The 23,691-nt window shown below is 43.8% G+C and overlaps 1 protein-coding gene across 1 annotated transcript in view; it reads left to right on the top strand.

Annotated features, from left to right (window-relative positions):
- MMP2 (matrix metallopeptidase 2) overlaps positions 1-23,691 on the top strand; it is a 50,735-nt gene that overhangs the window by 7,818 nt on the left and 19,226 nt on the right. The window contains exons 4-7 of the mRNA XM_007053996.4: positions 1,501-1,629; positions 3,880-4,053; positions 17,507-17,680; positions 22,382-22,555. Of these exons, the coding sequence (XP_007054058.1) occupies positions 1,501-1,629; positions 3,880-4,053; positions 17,507-17,680; positions 22,382-22,555 (651 nt within the window). The remainder of the gene's footprint in view (positions 1-1,500; positions 1,630-3,879; positions 4,054-17,506; positions 17,681-22,381; positions 22,556-23,691) is intronic.

The following is a 23,691-nucleotide window of genomic DNA, read 5'->3' as shown; positions in this document are numbered from 1 at the left end:
GCATTTTAACCAACAAGCTGTAGAGAGCCATATACTTTTTAATAAATATATTCACATGTTCAGTATTTTGGGAGACGGCATTTGGAACCAAAGGGAACAGCTCATGAAAAAGCTAAACTCTCTGAGGAGGTCTGTGTTTCAAGCTTGTTTTCTTTGCTTAAGTTAGTGATGGGTCAACCTCAGAAGGCTCAGAGATGGATAAGCACCCAAAATTTCTGATTCTTACCAGGCCTGTTTGGTCCACAAAACTGAAGTCTCACAAAATCCAGAGTGCTCATGCTGATTTTAGTACCTCTTGATTACAGCAGCCCAGAAATAGCACAAGAATTGCTTCCCCTGTAGTATTTTATACTTAAGTATACAATATAGACGTTTCAGTTCTTTGTAATCACTGTTCACACCCCTGTGTGTCAGAGTCAAACTGGTGGGGACCCTATACAGCATTTTGTTGTTGTTGTTCACAAGTTTTCTCAAACCGAGTCTTTACTGATGAAGACTAATGCCTGATACCTGGGAATATTGGGAGAAGAAACTCCATTAATGTCAATGGAGTGAGGCCAGCACAAAATAGGTGCAATGGAAAAGAGACTCCAGCCTGCGTATTTAGGGCTTCTGTCAAATGGCAACACATCAGACCAAAAGGCTTTTAGTGATGTAACTAGAGACACTGGCAGCTTCGGTGGTCAGGTCACTGTGGTGAGAGAGCTGTGAATAACTGGGTTATGCCCTTGCCAGCTTGTGTTACCCAAGTGTGGTGAGCTTCCAAGAAAAGCCTTCAGTGTAGTAACAGGAGAACTACTGAAAAGGCAGTTGCCTGGCAAGCGGGCTGAGGCTAGGCATGGTTGATGTGGAAGTAGGATGGGCTGAACCACAGACATCGGGACACTGAATAGGAGTCAGCTTTTCAGGGATTCGCTACTGAGAAAAATGAAGCTAATTTGCCTTCCTGTGAGCAGCACTGGTAGCCTGTGCAAAGAGAAGGGGACATACAGGGGAAGATAGCAGAGTACATTGTAAATGAATAGCTTGCTGAGTAACTGACTAAAGGAGCCTGCAAAGACAAATAGGTCCTCATGTCTGATGCTGTCAGTTGCAGACTGACAAGGACAGTTATATTCCTCTGAAAATATCACTTAACTACAATGTATATTTTACTGTTCTCACCAGTCAAAATCAAGAACATATCATGGATGTGTATAGCACAGTGTAATGTGTGAGTATCTCACAGAGCTTCACTAACTCCGGAGTACCTTCCAAATATCCTTAGTGCATATAAAGAAACATGCTGTAATACACACACTAATCTTGTGTGCTTTCTTTTTTATATGAAACAGTTTCCTCTCCTAGGGTCCAATCCTGCAAACTTTCTGCATGTGATGTATTCCCAGTGATGTCTTCATTGGGAATACCCATGTGACTATCTTTACTCACAACTGTGTTTGCAGGGTTGGGCCCATTATAACTTGTAAGTGCTCCTCTTCTGTGTTTTTTCTTTTGCAGAGCATGGTGATGGATATCCATTTGATGGCAAGGATGGCCTCCTAGCTCATGCTTTTGCACCTGGGCCAGGTGTTGGAGGTGACTCCCATTTTGATGATGATGAACAGTGGACTCTGGGAGAGGGACAAGGTACCCAAACATTTTAATGTTTCAAAGCATTTGAAATATAGACTGCTGTGTCTTAAATGGTGGCCAGAGATCTGTTACTGGAATGACTTAAGTAGTAAATGCTAGAACAGAACTATGACTCTGGAAGCTGATGGTTATGCATTTTAATAATTTGAAATTCTGCTTTTATTGAACGTTTATATAACTTTTTAGAAAAAGTTGAATATTTCTCCCCAAAATTAGAATTAATTATGGACCTGATCCTGCAAACCTTTACTCATGTGAGCAGAGAGAAGTGAGTAAAGAGCCCTCAAAGCAGAAGGGCCAGGCCATGATTTTCAAGAGTGACTAGGGATTTTGAGTGCTTCCATTTTTGGGTCCCAACCACTGAGATACCTTTAAAGGGGCTTCCTTTTTAGAGGAAGAGAGCTCAGTGCTTTCTGAAAACTGGGCCTCTCTAAGTTGGACACCACAAATTAGTGATCACTTTTGAAAATGTTGCCCCATTATCTTCAGTGGGACCATTCAGATGAGTAAGGATTTGCCGGTTCATGTAATCTGTCAAAAGCTTCTGAGTTCTGAGCTCTGCAGGTTTATGACTTGAATTGAAATATAGATCCATATCAGGGCTGAGAAAAAACGGGACTTAGAGATGTCTGCAAGTTTGTCTTTTGGAGAATTAGGGGATGTTTTCTTTATACAAACTATTGACCAAATACTGTTTGCCTTATACCTTGTGAACCAAACTCTGATCTCAATAAAATACTCACTTGAGGCATGCATGATTTGGCCATTTCTTTCACCTTTTAGAAGTAAATATTACTGATGTTTATTGTCATTTTTTCACTTTAATTTGACAAAAATAATAGTCTACTGATTATAATTCTTTGTGCCAGAAATTTAACAGGAATGGAAGCTCACAAAAGCAGAATTTAAAATGCATACTTATTTCTTTATTTCACTTCAAATTCAAAATTTCTGAAGTCATTTGTTCATTGGAAAAATAATTGAATCCTTATATCCTGGTAGTCAAGTTCCATCTCTTTTGGCTTTCTTCAAACTTTAGCAGAAGCAATAGATTTGTGGTTGTCATTATTGGACTGAATATTTGCCTAAGAGTAACAATGAACAGGAAACAATGAACAGGAAACTGTATTTGGATTTATTCTACAAATGGTCAATTTGTGATTGAGGTCTATAAAATCATGACTGGTACAGAGAAAGTAAATAAGGAAGTGTTGTTTACTACTTCTCATAACACAAGAACTAGGGGTCACCAAATGAAATTAATGGGCAGCCGGTTTAAAACAAACAAAAGGAAGTATTTCTTCACACAGTGCACATTCAACCTGTGGAACACCCTGCCAGGGGATGTTGTGAAGGCCAAGACCATAACAGAGCTCAAAAAAAGAACTAGATACATTCATGGAGGATAGGTCCATTAATGGCTATTAGCCAGGATGGGCAGGAATGGTGTCCCTAGCCTCTGTTTGCCAGAAGCTGGGAATGAGTGACAGGGGATGGATCATTTGATAATTACGTGTTCTGTTCATTCCCTCTGGGGAACCTGGCCACTGTCGGAAGAGAGGATACTGGGCTAGATGGCCCCTGAGTCTGACCCAGTAGGGCTATTCTTATGTTCTTAATTAGTTCCTCATATTGAGAAATCACTAAGGGAAACTAGGTCGAATGCACTTTAAAATAAGTTACCATGTCAGTGTTGTATTCTTAAGGAAAGTTTCTATATATTACAATCTCCTGAAATAAAAACCAGGTTTGGGGATGTATGCATTAATGTATCCGCTAGCACAGCAGTAGATCAGATTAAATTCTGACTGAAAATGCCAAAATGGATTAAGAGGCATGTTAAGATTACGCTGAAACTACTCCCTGGAACCTTTTGAATTATAGTGCACATTTTAGATTATGCTATTAAAGGATCTAAATTACTAAACAAATTAACAGCTTGGGTATAAATTTGCATTGTTATAGCAACTACTATAATTATCTTTCTGGATCCTTCAACACGAGTAATATCGATGCTTTTTGTTTTTTCAAAATTACTTGTTACAGTTCAGCTTTGGTCATCATGCCAATTGGGAAACCAGCAGAATTTATTAGTTCAAAGTGTAAATGCACCTGAAATTTCTATACCAATGTCCCTTATAACTAAAGTTTCACTGCAGAAAAGAAACAAACCTGTATGCAGACACCATAGTGAATGAAAACAATTGGTGACGGGATGCACTGTTGTGTTTTCTCCCTTTACAGTTGTTAAGGTGAAGTATGGGAATGCAGATGGCGAATACTGTAAATTTCCCTTCCTGTTCAATGATAAGGAATATAACAGCTGTACTGATGCAGGGCGCAATGATGGATTCCTTTGGTGCTCAACCACATACAACTTTGATTCTGATGGCAAATACGGATTCTGTCCCCATGAATGTAAGTTGAACACTTGGGTTGGAGGCTTGTCTCATGGCTGACTTTAGCCAAGAGGTGTCAGCTATAGTTATTCTGCATGTAAGGATATCATTGTACCTTTCTACTTTGAATGCTCTAAAGTATGTTGAAACGGATATCGAGACTTCAGTCCCAGGAACAAGTAGCGGTATCAGCTCCTTTGTGTCCTTTCCCTTCCCCCTTTCAGTGCACCCAGCAGAGAATCTGGGCCACTATCCTCAGCTCCTGGAATCTAATTATAGCATTGACTTCAACGGGAGCACAGTCGGTCCTTATTAACTACATGAAAAAAAAATCAAAAAAAGGAATTACGAGGAGGATGTCAACAGAAAACGCTAGCTAAACAACTCCCCACCATCTCCTTCTTGGCATCACAGACGAAATTTGTGCTCAGGTCAGGTGAACTGAATAAAGTAAATGATCTGCCTGCTTAGTAAGAAATCCTCCTCTTTTTTCAGTCCTGTCAGTTGGCCCCCTCCAAAGAAAGGTCCACATAACAGGGGAGCAATGGAAAGGACTAGCATTTGGTTTTTGACTTCAGTGGGACCAGGATTTGGCCCAAACTGGGCATGCAGCCATTGCAAGGGTAAGCACTCACATTTTAACGAGCAGATTAGCATTTTCCCCCACACAGCACAAGTGAGCATTGCAAGGAACTAATCTTGATTTATACAGGTCCTAAGTTTCCAAATGTCTTATGGCACATCGAGGTCAGCTGAGGAAATCACAGGCTTTTCCCCTGGATAACAGTCGCACTAAGGGTGTGGTGTAATTGCAAAGAGAATGAGAACAGATAAAAGAAAGATTTTTTTCACTTGATTCACCATGCCTAGATTTTTGACTTGCTTGATATTAAATATCACCAATATAGGACCAGGTTGAACCTGCTGCTCAGCAGGAGGAGATAGCACAAGAAGCCTCCTGTGCGCTTGTTCCTTGACACCCAGCAGCCAAGTACAAGCACACTCCCCAGGCTCCCTGAATCATAGGGTCAGCCTCTCCTAGCAAGATGGGGCCAGATTCAGAGAGGGGAGTGTGCTGCAGTTATCTACGCATTGGGGCAGCAAATCTTTCCCCCTGAACACCATGCCGCTCCAGCAGGAATTGTAGCTCCCACAAAAGCAACAACTGAGACCATTGTTTGTGAAACTCACAAGGTGAAGGCAGAAAGAGTCAGAGGGCCAGAACCTCTGTACCTCCATTGACGTCACTGAAGCTCTGTCAATTCATACAGCCGAGGATCTAGTCCATTGTCTTCTGTTACAATCCAGGCCCCCCTTCTCTGCAATGGAATACATTGTTACATCACATCACATTACATTGAAATGCTCTGACTCCTTTACAGAATTCTGATGATTGGAAATAAATGTTGTTATGAAGTGTGACAAAGTTCCTGCTCTATCTTGGCAGGTCTTGCGCTTATTGGCAGATTTGCTCGCCTTGGAGCTTCATGGCAGCCCTCAGCTTGGCCGTTTTTCTGAATTCACAGTCCAGGTCAACTCCTCCTGTTTCTGACCAGGAGTTGGGAGGATTTGGGGGGAACCCGGGCCCACCCTCTACTCCGGGTTCCAGCCCAGGGCCCTGTGGAATGCAGCTGTCTAGAGTGCCTCCTGGAACAGCTGTGCGACAGCTACAACTCCCTGGGCTACTTCCCCATGGCCTCCTCCCCACACCTTCTTTATCCTCACCATAGGACCTTCCTCTTGGTGTCTGATAATGCTTGTACACCTCAGTCCTCCAACGGTCCGCGTTCTCACTCTCAGCTCCTAGTGCCTCTTGCTCCCAGCTCCTCACACGCACACCACAAACTGAAGTGAGCTCCTTTTTAAAACCCAGGTGCCCTGATTAGCCTGCCTTAATTGATTCTAGCAACTTCTTGATTGACTGCAGGTGTTCTAATCAGCCTGTCTTAATTGTCTCCAGAAAGTTCCTGATTGTTCTGGAACCTTCCCTGTTACCTTACCCAGGGAAAAGGGACCTTCTTAGCCTGGGGCTAATATATCTGCCTTATATTACTCTCCTATAGCCATCTGGCCTGACCCTGTCACATATCCCCCCCTCTGCTCAACACTACGGGGATGGGCAACTTGGGACGTCAGGCAGCGTACTCATGACAAGCCATCTGCATAGCCATGGTGGCTTCCAGCCCGGTGTTGTATGGTGAATTGGAAAGGCTGTAGGGACAGGAACCATCTGGTCACCCTTGTGTTCTTCTCTTTATTTCGCTGCATCCACTGGAGGGGTGCATGGTCGGTCACAAGAGTAAACCGTCGTCCCAGAAGGTAATAACGTAGTGTTTCCATGGCCCATTTCACAGCTAGGCACTCTCTTTCAACCACGGCATACTTCTGCTCTCTCGGGAGGAGTTTCCTGCTGAGGTAGAGGATTGGGTGTTCTTCATCTCTGACCATCTGCGATAGGACAGCTCCCAATCCTACTTCAGATGCATCTGTTTGTAAAATGAATTATTTGTTGAAGTCTGGGGTTATAAGCATGGGATTACTGCAGAGGGCTGTCTGTAGATCCATGAATGCTTTCTCTGCAGCATCTGTCCACTTCACCATGGCTGGACCCCGGGATTTTATCAGGTCTGTCAGGGGACTCACTCTGGTAGCAAAATGGGGAATAAATTGTCGGTAGTACCCCACCACACCCAGGAATGCCCGGACTTGCTTTTTCCGATTCGGCCGGGGCCAATTTTAGATAGCCTCTAGTTTGTTTACCCTCTAGTTGGGGCTTGACCATGCCCCTTCCTACAATGTAGCCAAGGAATTTAGCCTTGGCTAGCCCTATAGCATGCTTGGCTGGGTTGGCTGTGAGGCCAGCCTATCTTAGCATGTCCAGAACCGCTTCCATCTTTCCTAAGTGGGTTTCCCAGTCGGGGGTGTGAATAATCACATCATCCAGGTATGCCGCTGCATAACTGGTATGGGGCTGTAGGAGCTTGTCCATAAGACATTGGAAGGTGGCAGGTGCCCCATGCAGTCCAAAAGGAAGAACAGTATATTGAAACAGACCCTCTGGTGTAAAGAATGCCGTCTTTTCTTTCGCATCTTTGGCAAGGGGAATCTGCCAGTATCCCTTTGTTAAATCAAGAGTGGTCAAAAATCGGGCATTGCCCAGGCGGTCAACTAACTCATGGGTATGGGGTATGCATCGAATCTAGATATCTCATTCAGCCGGAGAAAGTCGTTAAAAAACCTAGTGGTGTCATCGGGTTTGGGCACCAACACAATCGGGCTTGACCACTGACTGTGGGACTCTTCGATGACTCTTCCAACATCCTTTTTACCTCTGCCTTGATCTCCTCCCTTTTTGCCGCTGGAACCTGATAGGGCCTTAAAGTTACCTTTGCCCCAGGGTCTGTGATAATGTGGTGATAAGCTTTGGTGGTCTGGCCTGGTTAGGTTGAAAACATGTCCTGGTATCGGTTGATCATCTCAGTTACCTCCTTCTTCTGGTTTGGTGTCAGATCAGTGGATATCCTGATCTGCTCCTGCATATTATTTCCCTGGATCGGGGTCTCTTGGGTCACTACACACGCCTCTCGTTTGGTGCCAAGGCTTTAAGAGGTTAACGTGATAAATTTCCGGCGTCCTGGCTGCCACACTTTGTAGGTTATTTCCCCAGCGGGTTCAACCACCTCATAGGGCCCCTGCCATTGGGCCAAAAGCTTGCTTTCTGCCGTGGGCACCAACACCATCACCTGATCCCCTGATTGGAACTGTCGGATTTTTGCCTGGCGATTGTTATGGGTTCGCTGGGCCTCCTGCGCCTTTTCCAAATGTTCCCGCACAATAGGGGTGACCGGGCTATCCGTTCTCGCATCTGCAACACATGGTCAATTATATTTCTCCCCTCATTGGGTTCCTCTTCCCAGATTTCTTTTGCAATATCTAGTATGCCACGGGGGTGGCGTCCGTAAAATAATTCAAAGGGAGAAAACCCAGTTGAGGCCTGAGGTACCTCCCAGATTGCAAACATAAGGTAGGGTAGTAGAGTGTCCCAATCCTTCCCATCTCGACTTACCACTTTCCTTATCATTGTCTTGAGGGTTCGGTTAAACCTTTCTACCAGCCCATCAATCTGAGGATGATAGACTGAAGTTCTCAGGGTATGTACATGGAGCAGCGTACAGAGGTCCTTCATTAGCTTCGACATAAATGGGTTACCTTAGTCTGTTAATATCTCCTTTGGTAGCCCCACTTGGGCAAAGATCCCCACCAACTCTTTAGCTATCGTTTTAGAGGCCGTGTTCCGCAGGGGGACGGCTTCTGAGTAGCGAGTAGCATAATCCAGAACGACAAGTACATATTGGTGGCCCCGGGCTGTCTTCTCCAGGGGTCCCACTAGATCCATGGCTATTCGCTCAAAGGGGACCTCTATGATGGGAAGGGGTACTAAAGGTGCCCTCAAGTGGGGACAGGGACTGTGAAGCTGACACTCTGGGCAGGACTCACAGTACCTCCACACTTCTTCATATACTCCGGGCCAGAAGAATCATCGCAGGACCCGTGCCAGGGTCTTTCTACCCCCAAATGCCCCCCAAAAAGATGACTATGGGCCAGACTTAATACAGCATTCTGGTGTTTTTGAGGTACTAGGATCTGCTGTACCTTCTGCCCCTGTACTGGTGCAACCCGGTATAAGAGATTCTTCTTCATTATGAAGTAGGGTCCTGGTCCCTGGATTTTCCCTTCCACGGGGACCCCATCTATTTCAGTAACCTCCTTCCTAATGTTGTCGTACCTTGGGTCTTCAGCCTGGTCCCGTCCAAAATTTCCTCTCCCGGGGCTAATCTGCCCGAGATCTAGAGGGCTAGTCTCTGTTGCCTCTACTGGTTCAGAGGCGTTAAGGTGTGGGTCAGACTTGGGTGCTTCTCCCTCCTGGGTGGCCTCCTTTTCAGCTGCTCAGGTCTGCCTACCTACGAGAGCGACCCTCTGGCTTTGGGCCAGTATTCGGGTTCCCAAGGCCTTAGTGCCCTTCTTTCCCTTTTCATCTTTCTACGCTGTCTGGGAGTGGAGAACAAATCTGGGGATATTTCAGAGAAGGTTGGGGGTTGACAGTCTACTGTGGATGCCTCACTACTTTCAGGGCTTCCCCCTTTCTCCAATTCCCCTATCGGGAGTAAGTGTCCAAACCCTGGGAAGTCCCTCCCTATGAGCACTGGGTATGGGAGTTTAGGGACTACACCTGCTGCTACCTCAGTAGTGTTCCCCTGAATCTCGATTTTTACTGGGATGGTGGGATAATAACCAACTGTCCCATGGACGCATGTTATCCCCATACGCTTAGCCCATGGCAGCTGACTACGCTTCACGAGCTTCCCCGAGACAAGCGTGATAGCACTCCCTGAATCAACCAGTGCTGTGGTCTCTACCCCATTTAGCTTCACTGGTCTAGTGTACATATGTGGGGTTAGTGACACCCCCACAAGGTGGATTAGGGAGCATGGGTCTGCCCAGTTCCCCAGGTTACACTGCGTAGCCTCTTTGGCATTGGGACACTGTGCAGCTATGTGTCCCCACTCCCTGCAGGCGTAACATCTGTCTGGAGCCCTAGGCATTCCCTGGTCTCTTGGTTTGGGTAGTCTAACATCACGATCCTCTTCCCCCTCAGTGCTCCGACTCTTTGTGGCTTCTGGTGGGCCTTCAGCCCCTCTCTTTTTCCACCTGGGTTCTCCTGGTGGCCCAGTCACCCGAGCTCTAGAGCTTGGTGCTGCTAGTGTAACCCGGGGTGCTTCTTCCTTAACTGGTCGGGTCAGCTCCCTCGCCGTCCTTTGCCTTTCTACCAGCACGACAACCTCGTCGTAGGTGGAGGGTTCGTTCTGGCTTACCCAGGTGCGAAGGTCTGGCGGTAGTCCTCTCATGTACTGGTCGATGACCAGAACCTCTAGTATCTCCTCCGGACTCCGGGACTCAGTTCATAACCACTTTCGTGCGAGATGGATGAGGTCATATAATTGGGACCGCGAGGTTTTGTTTTCCTGGTACCTCCACTCATGATATTGCTGGGCCCGCATTGCGGTCGTTACCCCAGATCTGGCCAGGATCTCTGCTTTCAGCTGGGAGTGGTCTGCCACAGCCTCTTCAGGCAAATCATAGTAGGCCTTCTGGGCCTCCCCACACAGGAATGGACCGAGGATGCCAGACCACTGTTCTCGGGGCCAAGCCTCCCGCAGGCCAGGAGGTATGCCTCTACATCATCCTCCCACGTCATTTTCTGCAGCCAATTGCTAGCCCGCATGATCTGTGTCCCATCATGACCGTGGTTCAGCTCTGTAAGGGCCTTTACCTGGTTTACCAGTTCCCGCAACATAGCCCAGTCTTGAGCAGCCTGGTCCACCAGCAGGCGATTAGTCTCTTGCTGCAGCTGCACTGCCTCCTGTTGGGCGGCTGCCTGGACATGAGTAGCCTCCTGCTGTGCAGCCATGGCTTGTATCAGTGCCTGCACTACCTCCTCCATTGTGATGAAAAAAAAATAAAAATAGACCCTCTTCCCTTTTTTTTTTCCTTCCAAACATCCTCCTTCTTCCGCCGCACTGTGGACACCAGATCCCACTTTTGACACCAGTTGTGACAAAGTTCCTGCTCTACCTTGGTGGGTCTTGCGCTTATTGGTGGATTTGCTCACCTTGGAGCTTCACGGCAGCCCTCAGCTTGGCTGTTTTTCTGAATTCACAGTCCAGGTCGACTCCTCCTGTGTCTGACCAGAAGTTGGGAGGATTTGGGGGGAACCCGGGCCCGCCCTCTACTCCGGGTTCCAGCCCATGGCCCTGTGGATTGCAGCTGTCTAGAGTGCCTCCTGGAACAACTGTGTGACAGCTACAACTCCCTGGGCTACTTCCCCATGGCCTCCTCCCCACACCTTCTTTATCCTCACCATAGGACCTTCCTCCTGGTGTCTGATAATGCTTGTACTCCTCAGTCCTCCAACGGTCCGCGTTCTCACTCTCAGCTCCTAGTGCCTCTTGCTCCCAGCTCCTCACACGCACACCACAAACTGAAGTGAGCTCCTTTTTAAAACCCAGGTGCCCTGATTAGCCTGCCTTAATTGATTCTAGCAGCTTCTTGATTGACTGCAGGTGTTCTAATCAGCCTGTCTTAATTGTCTCCAGAAAGTTCTTGATTGTTCTGGAACCTTCCCTGTTACCTTACCCAGGGAAAAGGGACCTACTTAGCCTGGGGCTAATATATCTGCCTTCTATTACTCTCCTATAGCCATCTGGCCCGGCCCTGTCACAGAAGTTATATAGTTAATGGTATATTGCAAAATGCTAATCAGGTAAGTGAGCATGCTTTTAGAATTAGGTTTTTATTATTAACAAATGCCAAATGACTCTTTTATTTAAAAAGCACTTTCAATTGCCTAGTGCAGACAGAGGAATGACACTGAGTATTTCAGAAACCATATATTAGAAACCATATTAATGGAAAAATTCTAGTGGGTTTTGAAAAACTGAGATCATATGTAGGGTATTTTTATTAAGCTTTTTGAATTGTGAACAGAGTGCTAGGACTCACAGATAATTTGGAACTTTTTTTAGGAAAGATCATATACAGATGAAATAATTTGTATAACAATTTCATTCACTCAGCAATTTTTGCACATATATGTAATGTGGTGATTGTTTTTAAAGTAACACTAATATGGTGAACATTTTTCCCTTCATACATTTTTAATATGTCCATTGTTTAAAACTTGAGGGTGAGTCTGCAAAGTAGAAGATTACAGAAAACTCCTATGTTATGTGAACTTTAATTTGATGTAATGGATGTCAAACTGCAGGAAATATTCTGGAGAGGAAGTGTGGCCCTGTGAGTAGGGCTGGGGCCTACAGCTCAAGATAACTGGGTTCTATTTCCAACTCTGCAACTGACCTACTGTGTGACCTTGACCAAGTCATTTTACCTCTACATCCCCCTTCCATTCTTTTTCTACTTGGATTGTAAGATCTTGGAGTCAGGAACTGATGTGTTGGGGGGAATCGATCTGAGTTACACAACTTCAGCTACGTGAATAACGTAGCTGAAGTCAATGTACTTAGATTGACTTACCATGGTGTCTTCACCGCAGTGAGTCGACTGCTGCTGCTCCCCCGTCAACTCCGCCTGCTCCTCTCATGGCGGTGGAGTACAGGAGTCGACGGGAGAGCGCTCGGGAGTCGATTTATCACGTCTAGACTAGATGCAATAAATCAATCCCTGCTGGATCGATCGCTGCCCACCACTGACATATCCTCAGTGTTGCTCACAGCTGTACGCATGTTGTGTACCATTGGCAGGGGCACCAACTGGGGGACAGAGCTGCCCAGAACAGGGGGAAAAAAGGGGCCCCATTTGGGAGGGCCCCCAAACTGAGTGGCATTGCAACCTGGCACACAGGCTCATGGCATCACTCAGATTTCACCCGGCAGCCCGTTGACAGAGTGTCTGCTGGGATAATGAGTTGTGCTGAGACCCCACGCTCCAGGTCGCAAGCTCTGCTCACTGAAATTTGGCCCATCAGCCCCTCTGTCATGATTTTTTAAGTTAAAGTGAGAGTGGTTCAGCTGTGCACAGCATATGAAAAATTTCTGGAGGGTGTCCCTGGTGTGTTTTATACTGTGCCTAGAACAATGGGCTCACAATCCCATTGGAAGTCTCCAGGTTCTACTGTAATACAATAGTTAATAATAATAATAATAATATAATGAGTCAGAAAGGAATGATTGAATGAAATATATTGGAGGTTTTGTTTGAAACCAAAAGTTGTTGGAATTATGCTGTTCCTCCCTGGAACACTTGAAGTGCACCTGTTTGCAAGGTTGCGGCTGGAGTATATCTAGACTGTAGATTGTATTGGGAAAGGGAGTGCATCTTAATAAACATCTTATCCAGTGCTTAAAAATAAAGCTAATAAAACCAGATATGCTCAGTATCTTGCAGGATCAAGCCCATGCCAGCCCAGTCTAACAACCCTAACTACCATGTAACATATACTGCGGAGATCAGCAGTGGCTCACATAAAACAACTGCCCACATGGGTATTTCTATTTATATATTTATCAGTCCAGCAACCATAATTTTTGAGACCATAATAGCTGTTGTGTAGAAAAATGTTTTCTCATGCCCTCCTTTTCAATGCTTTCCTGCTTGTCTTCTTATCCTACGAGTAATCAGAGGCAATCATCATCTGAGGTGTTTCTTGGGCTCCCTTTTCAGAACAGGAGGTTTTCACTATTAGCAAAATGAACCAGGGTTTTTCAGAGTCATCAGTAGTTTCAGGTATAGTGGCACATACTTCAGTATTCCAACCCTGAGGTGACAGAAGGGGGTCCTTCATTTCTGAGGGCATGTCAATACTGCAAAGCACTCTGAGGTGCTGCGTTCTAATTGCCCCAAGTAAACCCTGCTGGTGCACTCAGAGAGGTACCGAGTTCACATCATCTTAGTGCGCACTAGGTACCTCTTGGAGTAGGTCAGCAGTTACACTGGGCAGCTTGAGCTCAGCTCATTAGAGCATTCTAGAAATCACCCCGCTGTGGGGCACTTTGCTTCAGCCATGTCAGCAAGCCCTCAGTCTTTCCGCCAACTTCCCCACCTCCCCGAAATCACTCCCTTATAAACTCATCAAGTTACTTTTCCTTCAAGCTGGAAAGGAGGAGTAGAGAGAACTTGCGGTTGTTACTTCTTTAAAATACTAGAGGTGCTTAGATACTGCAGGGACGATGGTTAGGTAGGTAGGTGGACAGATAGACATTCATGTATCTTGGGCTATTTCTGGGCCTAAAATTACATGGGTTAGAGAATTTAAACAGCCTTGTCAAATGTCAAGGGGAGTTATGATTCTGAATGGCCAAAATTCTGGTGTCAATGTTTTGAAACTGAATTGGTGGTTTTGAGCTGTTTGTTTGTGATGTAATTGTTTTGCAAGATCCTTGAACAGCTATGCACAGATGTTTCTTGTTAAACACGTGGTATTGTTCACTTATTATTCCAAGACACCATTTTCTAAAACCTAGGAATACATTCAAATACAGTAGGATTAGGGATTTACATCATGGAGTCCGTTGGGTCAGGAAAGATTTCTAATTGGCAGTAGGTTGCTCTTTTATTTCTGAAGTCAGTGTCTTTAGTTTTCCTGTAACATTATATAACCAGAGAATACATGTGAAATGATTAAAAGAACTGTTTAAGCCCTGAATATGCACTGAAGGCTTTTTTAAAGCTATTCTGCCCAGAAAAAGTATAGGTATTTTAAACACTATACGTGCACCTTTCAGAACGCCAACCCAGCTATCAACTAACATATATAAGTCAGGTTTCAGAGTAGCAGCTGTGTTAGTCTGTATCTGCAAAAATAAAAGGAGTACTTGTGGCACCTTAGCGACTAACAAATGTATTTGAGCATAAGCTTTCGTGAGCTACAGCTCACTGCTGAGAACATATGGCCTTGGTTCTCATTTACACTGAAGTCCTTCGACAACATTCTGGTAGTGTAACAGGGCCTAGGGTATAACCCACTTGAAGGCCCCTTTATACTGCCTAAGTGGTGCAGAAGGCCCTTTGTGTAAAGGATAATCAAACCCAAAGGTTTGTTTTGTGCAGTGGGCAGGATAGGAGTAGAGAACCTTTATCTCATTTTGTGGGGCCCATCTGAAGGCCGAACTGCATCGCAGACCTGGTGCTCCGGGGAGTGGAGGGACCGTGGGAAAGCCGTGCCTCAGTCCCACACACACCAGCAGCTGAGAAATGTTCAGGGTTGAATGACCTTCCTCAAAGAGTTGAGGGTGCTGCACCCCTCATAAGTTTGATACTTAATTGAGGGCTGGAAATACTGGACCTGATTGTACTCTGACATTAGTGTAACTTTGCGTTAGCATTACTCCTGATTTACCCTGCTTTAACATCAAAATCAGGCCCTGGATGATGGCTTGATGATAAGTAACTGCACCTTTATTTCAGTTCTCTGAGCAAGTGATACATTTATTTTTCATTTACAATAAAACTCAAAGAGATTTAAAGTTTAAAAAAACCCTGAAGGACTTTGTTGGAATGAGGGACTTTTAGCATCACTTGTCATTACCTGTGGGTAAATTAAAGAACCTTATTTTGACTGTGTCTTAATATTGTACTGAAATGATTTTGCAATGTATCCCTAGAATCATAGAATATCAGGGTTAGAAGGGACCTCAGGAGGTCATCTAGTCCAACCCCCTGCTCAAAGCAGGACCAATCCCCAATTTTTGCCCCAGATCCCTAAATGGCCCCCTCAAGGATTGAACTCACAACCCTGGGTTTAGCAGGCCAATGCTCAAACCACTGAGCTATCCTTCCCTCCCTTCCTCCCTGTTCAAACCAATCAAAAATTCTACTCATAGACCGAGGCTGCCAGATCTGTACCTGGAAGCCGAATATGCAGCAAATGAGTCATCCAAACAACTCAATTTTGTTTTGCTTTCCAAGTGTCTTTTCTCTTAAAAATCTTTCACCAATCAAAATAAAGGCAGCACTGTTTAATGTATGTGTCCTGACTAACTCACCACCAGAATCTGAGACATAAATACTGAGTCAGAGACTTGTCTCCGGCTCTGTCACTTTTGCCCTGCTCCCCCAGCATAGGGACAATATGTTAGGACATTGCCAGAGCGTCTCGAGATCCAGAGGTCCCTGAAGGATGCAGTGCCCCCTAGAGATAGGTTCCTAATGTGGCCGATTGCAGGATTAGTGAAGCATAAATATGGCGTTAAGCCCCACTCACCTGGGTCCTGTGCAGAGGATAGCTTGGCCAGACCAGAAGACCATGCTTGCTACATTTAAGCAGTAACTTGTTCTTTTATAACTTCTGACCCAGTCCTGGAAAGTACCGAACACCCTCCCCGCAATGGGACCAAAGCACGCTAACTGGAAAGATTGGATCCTTAATGCCCTAGTGAGTACATACTTTAACTTGGAAAGGGAGTCATCTGTGTCACAATATTTCCCTATTCAGCAGTGATGCCACTCAGTTCAGTTAGCCCATAGAGCTAGAAGGTGGTTTTCCCCCTAAAAAAAGCAAATCAACCCAAGAAACAATGGATTTGTAAATACAGCCATCTTGCTGCTTACATAACAGATTAAGCCCAGGGAAAAACTAATCCCACAAATACGAAATGTCTGTGATAATTTTTCAGTAGTCAGAACTGGCTGAAATATAGACTTAAAAGTAACATACACCATAAAGGAAAGATACCGTGTCCTAGGTGCAACTCTCTTACCCGCTATATTTTGATGCTCCCTTTAGATGGATACCACGTCATTATCACACACATACATTACTCATTTTCACACCTATTTTTGAAAATCAGGCCAAGACCATTTAATTGCCCTTTCCTGGGCCACACAGGATGTCTGTGGCAGACCTAAGGAGATAACCCAGATCTCCAGCCATAGAGTTAGTTCTGTGGCTTCACTTCAAGACCCTTCTTCCCCATTTATGTGATAGAAGGAGTCATGATTCTCAGGGACTATAGAAATCTTGGGAATGTTCGTAAGTCATGAGGCTTGTTTATGTGTGGGTGGGTGAGAGGGAGGATGCAAACCTGAACTTCTTGAAGAGGAGCATCTCATGTCCAAAACTATTAACTGGGAGGGAACTCAGGAGGCATGCCCATCTGTCCCTCTTTGTCAGAGGAGTGAAGTTCAGTCTATCTAGCTTGGATATTTATAGAGTGTCAATCACTGCAGCATCAAGTGACTGTTGTGTGGGCACTCAGAAAAGTAAAGCAGAGCTATTGAGAAGTTAAAGGAAAGAAAAGTGGGATAGTAAAAATGCCAGGGTATGGTCTCACCTGCTTGTATCTTCTATTGCAGTCTGCAGACTAAACAAACAGAGGAATGTCACATAACATGCTCATTAGGAAAACTGTCATCTAAAGCGACAGGCAAACCTGTCTACATGTTTAAGATGCTATTTTAGCAACCTCTGTAGCACAGTGTAAATTAATTAGCAAAACATTAAGGAAAATAGATGGCTTCCTGGAACACTCCTTCAAAGCCTTGTTTGAAGCAGAAGTATTAGCTACAAATAGGCAGTAATATATTATGAGGCAGGGTATAAAAGATATATTGCCATAAACTTGAGTAGCCCAGTGGACTTCACTTGAGCCATGTTAATAATTATTGTGAACAAGTCACTTAATCTCTGTGTGCCTCAGTTCCTCCATCTGTGAAATGGGAATATTACTTCCTCTCTCCCACCCTTGTCTGTTTAGCTCATGAACTCTCTGGTCTCTTACCATGCGTATGTACAGCACCGAGCACAATGGGCCCCTCATGTTATTTGGGGCCTCTTCATGCTGTCATACTACACATAATTAATCAATAATGTTTTTTCTTACCAATTTCTAGTTATAATGTATACAATTACTCCTTAAAAATATTCTCTTGTTTTTTCTGCTTCACTTTCACTTCAGCTCTTTTCACGATGGGTGGAAATAGTGAAGGGCAGCCATGTAAGTTCCCCTTCAAATTTCAAGGCACATCCTATGACAGCTGTACAACAGAAGGAAGGACAGATGGGTACCGGTGGTGTGGAACTACAGAAGACTACGACAGAGATAAGAAATATGGCTTCTGCCCAGAGACTGGTAAATAGACATTTGCTATGCTGGTCTAGTTTGTCATTGATCTGTATGTCGCACAAGTAATTTTCCACCCTTTAATTGAAGAGTTACAAGTAGTTGAGTTAGGGGCATATGTGCTGATATTTCCACTTTATTCAAAATCTGCTGTTTGTGGCTTCTAGGTACATGCACAATATAACCTATAGATGAGCCCATACATAAACCTACATGAGTTTATATGCAATATAATATTAAACCAAGGCAACGTCAGTTAACAAGAATAAAGAACTACTGAATTCCCATCTGACCCTCCAACCCCCAGGAAGAACAAAAATCCTCCAGTCATTTCTGCATCTCAGGAAAAGTCAGAGAAAATAAAATAGCTGTTCAATATGCCTGGCAGGTAGGGAGCAGTGCTCTGTCAGACCAAAAGGGAAGTGGATTCCAGAATTCTGTCCCCTTTACTGTGTATGCTCTTCCAGCAGGCCCCAGATAAATAAATCTCTGGACTATCAGCCCAAGTGCTGGAAAATAGCTAGGGAGAGCTGTGCAGTACAGATCAGAACTAACCCCTTGAATAACACCCAAAAATGAATTGAGGCCTTGGTATGTCTTTTTCCTTCACCACTCTAGTCACCTGACTAGCAGTGAATATATCCATTCAGATGTAATCAGAACCACACTTGGAACATTGGACCAAAGCTCAGAGCTGAAGCTTTCCTGAGGTTTGAAAGAGTTTGCTTGCATTTTTCTAACATAAGTCGCAAATAGCAACTTTCCCAGATTCCTTGGCTCTTTCAGCTTCCAGATGGAAATGGAATTACCCACAACAGTCATATATCTGAGGTATACTGCAGGCCAACCAAAGGATGGCCCAAATTTGTAAACCCATATGCATCTAAGGTTGCATGCAATTTTGCATATACCCAATTCAGATGAAAAAATCTTGGATGCATACACACAATCCTAGATAGCTTGCCCATGGACATCAGGAATTTGCACAGCTAAATCAGGAATGAGCATAAGCACACATGTATGTAGGAGCATGCCTTCAAATTTTAGGGATAAATGTCTAGCACTACATGGTAAATGTGGGTAGATGATTACTTTTTAATATCCCTGAAATATGAGCCGCAAATGAAAAAATCAGTACAAAGGAAATGTGAAACTTAAACAGCCAATGACTAATGCTCAACATTTAATTTTTTTCTTTTTTTAAAAGGGCGTTTAGCACAGTCAGATTTAACTCAATAAACATGCCTTTATGAATTTACAACATACTAGGAAACAAATTGAAAATTATCCCTTCACTCCAGAAGAATGATCTTTCCGCTTTCTTGACAATTTTTAATGCTTGTTAACTTCAGTCGTTACTACGTAGCATGTCACAGGGACAAAATTAGTTTAGAGGATTGTATAACTTGGCAGGGATCGTTTTTCTGAGATATAGACTAACGGCACAGTTACTCGTTTAAACTGCCTATGATGGTTCAGCATTCTTGGCACTTAAGGGAGCCAAGGTGAAGCCACCAAATGTAATGAAACCCAAACTAAATGTAAGCCTAACTCTGGAGCAATGGCTGGCTGATGAACAAACAGATTGACTCCATTTCCAGGCTTTTTAAAAAGCCATCTCTGTTTAAAATAGGCACTTGGAGCATTTTGATTGGTTGCTGATTATTTCTGACCCTCTGAGCCACCATTCCGCTTAACAGTAAAAAAGAATGTAAAAGTATCAAACTTTGCATAACTGGTAATGGGGACACAGAAAAATCTAAGAGATAGTTAAATGAGCAGGAGAACATTGGAACTAATATACTGAAATTCTTACACAAAACCTTAACAATAACTAGAAGTAGTTCAAACACTTACCTGTAAGGACCCTCTTTTTGTTTTTTGGACAGTATCTAGCACAGTGGGATCCTGCTCCAAGACTGGGGCTCCTATGTGCTCTGGTAATACAAATAATTACTAACTTTTGGGCAGAAGTTACTACATAATCAGACTGTTGTGCTTTGCATTTGTTTATTGTTTATGTCTGGTTTATGCAAAATACCAATCTTCTAAGTGGCCTGGTTAGTCCTGATTCCAGCTCTCTGTAGATTTACAGCAAATATAGGAGCTCTTTCCAAATTATGGCACAAAGCCCCCTGTGCCATTTAAGCCCAGTGACGCCTCGGTACAGTGGGTGTGGAAGTGGAATGACCCTATGGCTTTGGCATAGATTCTGCAAATCCACAAAGCAACCCCCAAATCCTGCCATATTTAACTCTCCTATTTCCACAGCATGAAAGTCCGTACGTCCCACATGAATCCTGTACAATCTACATGCGAGCTGGCTAAGCCAGGCTCCTGCACTGTAGCTACTCAATACCCTTCATTCCAACCTTGAGCAACAAATAGGGTGCACTGTTCTTCAGCATCCTTTCCATGAAGGTTCTGACCCCTTGGCCATATTTAAAAGCAGATCCAGCTTCCTCTCTCTCAGCGGCCCGCACTGACCTGGTCAGAGTTGTAATGCAAGCCCTTTCCACAGTTCACAGCAAGACCTTGCCCTGCCTACCCAACTCCCAAGTCGGCGATGCTGGCTTCATGCAGGAGGTAGTGACTTTCCCACTGTGTAAAGAAGAAAGTTAAGTAAGGCAGGTTTGGGGTTTGCTTGGTGGATTTGTTCGTTCCATGTAGGAATGGCAAAATTAATAACAGCCTAAGGCCCAAGTCTTGAATCCACAAGTGAAAATTCCACTAAACACTGAGGAATAAGGGGAAGAAACATCCGCCCTACAGGCCTATAAAGTTGGGCTGCAGCACACTATAATCAGAATCTAGAGCAGGGGTTCTCAAACGTCATTGCACCATGACCCCCTTCTAGCAATAAAAATTACTACATGACCCCAGGAGGAGGGAATTGAAGCCTGAGCCCGCCTGAGGACCACTCCCCCTGGCAGGAGGGCAAAAGCCTGAACCTCACGGCCCTGGGCAGGGAAGCCAAAGACATCACTGTCCCGGGTGGGGTGACCAGAGCCAAAGCCCAAGGGCTTCAGCCCCAGCTGGGGGGCCTGTAACCTGAGCCCCGCCATTCAGGGCTGAAACTCTCAGTCTTCAGACCCGGGTGGTGGGGCTCAGGCTTCAGCTTTGGGCCTGGGCAGTGATCCACTTTGGGGTCCCAACCCACAGTTTGAGAACTGCTGGTCTTGAGGCTGGAATAGCCGTAACAGCCCATGGATAGCCACTGAGCAGTTTTATGGTCCAGTGGATCTGTTCTAGTTTTGGATGCTGTGGCCATTTCCCTGGCCTTCTCCCAATGCAGAGAGCTGTAGAGATGGTCACTATGGCATGCAAGGGAATATGGTGTCTTTTTGTACTGAGTCTCTGTAGCCCCTGTAAACCTGTTTCACCCACTTCAGTGCTGTAGGTGGAGGACTTTGCTTCATTTGCCTAAATGCCTTATATATTTTCCTTATGTCCATATAAAACAAATTGTTGATATAAAATGAATGTTACTACTTGCATTAGCTTCCGTTCAGGAACCTTTAGCACATAAACAACTGACGGTATGTGTCCCAATTAGCATTAAACCTGGACTTGGAAATATTTGTTACTGTGCTGTGTGTATTGTATGCATTATTGAACACTACTAGCTGGAGTTTCATGACTGCAGGAGAATTACATATATTCCACCACTAAATAATTATGTATTTAAATTTCTAAGGCAATGTTCGGCTGCCAACTATAATTTGAATCCTGTACAAGAACAAGTGACTTTACAACAGCTAGCTAGTACTGTACATGTGTTAAAAAGGCAAATGATTTTTTTTAATGGGGGGGGTAGGGGGAGTGTATTCTCTGTTTGTGATACCTGCTTTAGAGTATAATTTCTACTTTGGGTACACACAAGTACAACTGTGGTCTTCCTGATGCACTATGCTCAAATAGACATACATGTTTGCACACACAAACATATATACATCTCTCTCTCTCTCTCTCTCTCTCTCTCTGTATGTTTACACATGAGTACCATATGTAAGTGTGGGTGGATATGGTAGAGTAGGAAGACAAAAGTGGTCTCCATGAGTACCAAGGTAGAAATTTTACCCCACAGCAAGTATCACTTATAGCTTATATCCTTTTCATTAGAGTTAGTTTAAAAACTACAGCTTTTAAATTGATCCTTTCTATCAGTACACCTCAACCATCTCAGCGTGCAAGATCTGACTTTTTTACTCCTCTAAGATCTTTTTTTGTCCTTAGAAGCTAATTAAACCTCAGTTCAACACTTCACAATCTGCTGATATATAACAATATTATAAAGTTTCTATCAATAAATCTACTCGTGGAAGACACTTGAAAGCATTATCAGAAAAGATCTTATTAATTAGGCTGATACCAGGTCATTTGTTAATCAGTTCCCCCTCCAATTGCACATGCCATTGAGCTGCAGTAGAGTAACTGCTTCTTTCAAGTGGTTGCCAGTTGCAGTTTTTGTCTTTAGCTTCAGTGGCTTTAGCAGGAACAGTTAGACTTTATCTCCCTTTTCCTCTGTTGCAGGCAATTTCCTTTTCAAACTGTCATTTTCAGTCACAGTTTCCGTGTTTGTTACAACAGTTCAGATTTTCCAGTTGCTTTCTGGGCTTAGGTATGATTTAAGAGAAGGTGATATCAGTTTTATGTCACAAAAGCTGGTTGATTCTCTACTTATTGTATTTAAATATTGTTTCGCCATAGCAATGTCAACGGTTGGTGGAAATTCAGAAGGAGCTCCTTGTGTATTTCCTTTCATTTTCCTTGGCAATAAGTATGAATCCTGCACAAGTGCTGGACGTAGTGATGGCAAGATGTGGTGTGCTTCCAGTGGTAACTATGATGATGACCGCAAATGGGGCTTTTGTCCAGATCAAGGTAACACAGTTTCCTGAAATACTTGAAACCCTTTAACAATGTGTATTACTCCCGCCTCTGTCTCAGGCTAACCAATGATAGAAGAACATTGACCAAAATGCTGTGAGTAATGGATGTAATTGGCATGACATCCTGGATAAGTTTGGGCCCATATTTATAATTCATGTACACTTGCATGACTTTCCCTAAAAATCTGGGAATGCATATTTTACTTTTGAAAATAAAAGAACACTCTCCGAGTACATCAGGCACCCAAAGTTAGGTTTTGGAAAAAGCTTGTCAAAATAAATACATTCAAATGTTCGCATGATATTTTTAAAAGACAACAAAGGAAACAGGTTTTTTAATCATAAATGTTCCCTTAAAGAAGTGGTGGGCAACCTGTGGCCCGTGGACCGCAGGTTGCCCACCACTGCCCTAAAGGCTAGCAGAAAAAAACCCCCAAAGCCCCCCAAAAACCCACATCTCTTGAAAATGTGGGGAAAAGATTTTTTAAAATAAATTCTTTCCATTTTAATAATCTTTGGTGTTATTTGTAAATAAATTAGAGATTTTTTTAAATGCAGTATTTGCAACTTTTACCAACAATTGCTAAATTCGGGTATCTGATATACAGAAGCATTTTCCATTTTCTTAGAACAGGAAATAACTGCTATATTCAGACACTGTGATTTGGTAACTGTTGGTAAAATGCTGCCCTTTTGCAATATGGATGATTTTTTACCTATTGGTAGTACTTTAACAGTACTGAATCAATGCCCTTCTGTACTAATAAGGATTATGGAGGTGACAACGTGGTGTTGACAAATATGTACTAGACTCTAAGATGGCAAACAAAATTACTAGTGACCTAAGGTAGGTTTTAAACTCAGAAATCCAGAGGTGAAAGGCTACTGCACTAATCCTAGGCCTCCTCCCACCTCAGCTTATCTTCAACTCAAGCAAGACAAATAATGAAAACAGCTATTTTGTTAAAATAAAATTTAAAAAAACAGTAGATCTGTATATCCCCTGGATGGTTTTTAATGATTGAAAGCAAGATTCAAGGTCCAGATTGTGGTTTAATTCTTCCATGCTAAATAAATCAAACGTTTCACTTAAACTACTTCCTTCCTTCTCAGAAGTACTAAGTTAAT

Source organism: Chelonia mydas, chromosome 12 (genome assembly GCF_015237465.2).
Source record: "Chelonia mydas isolate rCheMyd1 chromosome 12, rCheMyd1.pri.v2, whole genome shotgun sequence".
NCBI classification, from domain to species: domain Eukaryota; kingdom Metazoa; phylum Chordata; order Testudines; family Cheloniidae; genus Chelonia; species Chelonia mydas.
This window is presented reverse-complemented; position numbering and strand designations above follow the sequence as displayed.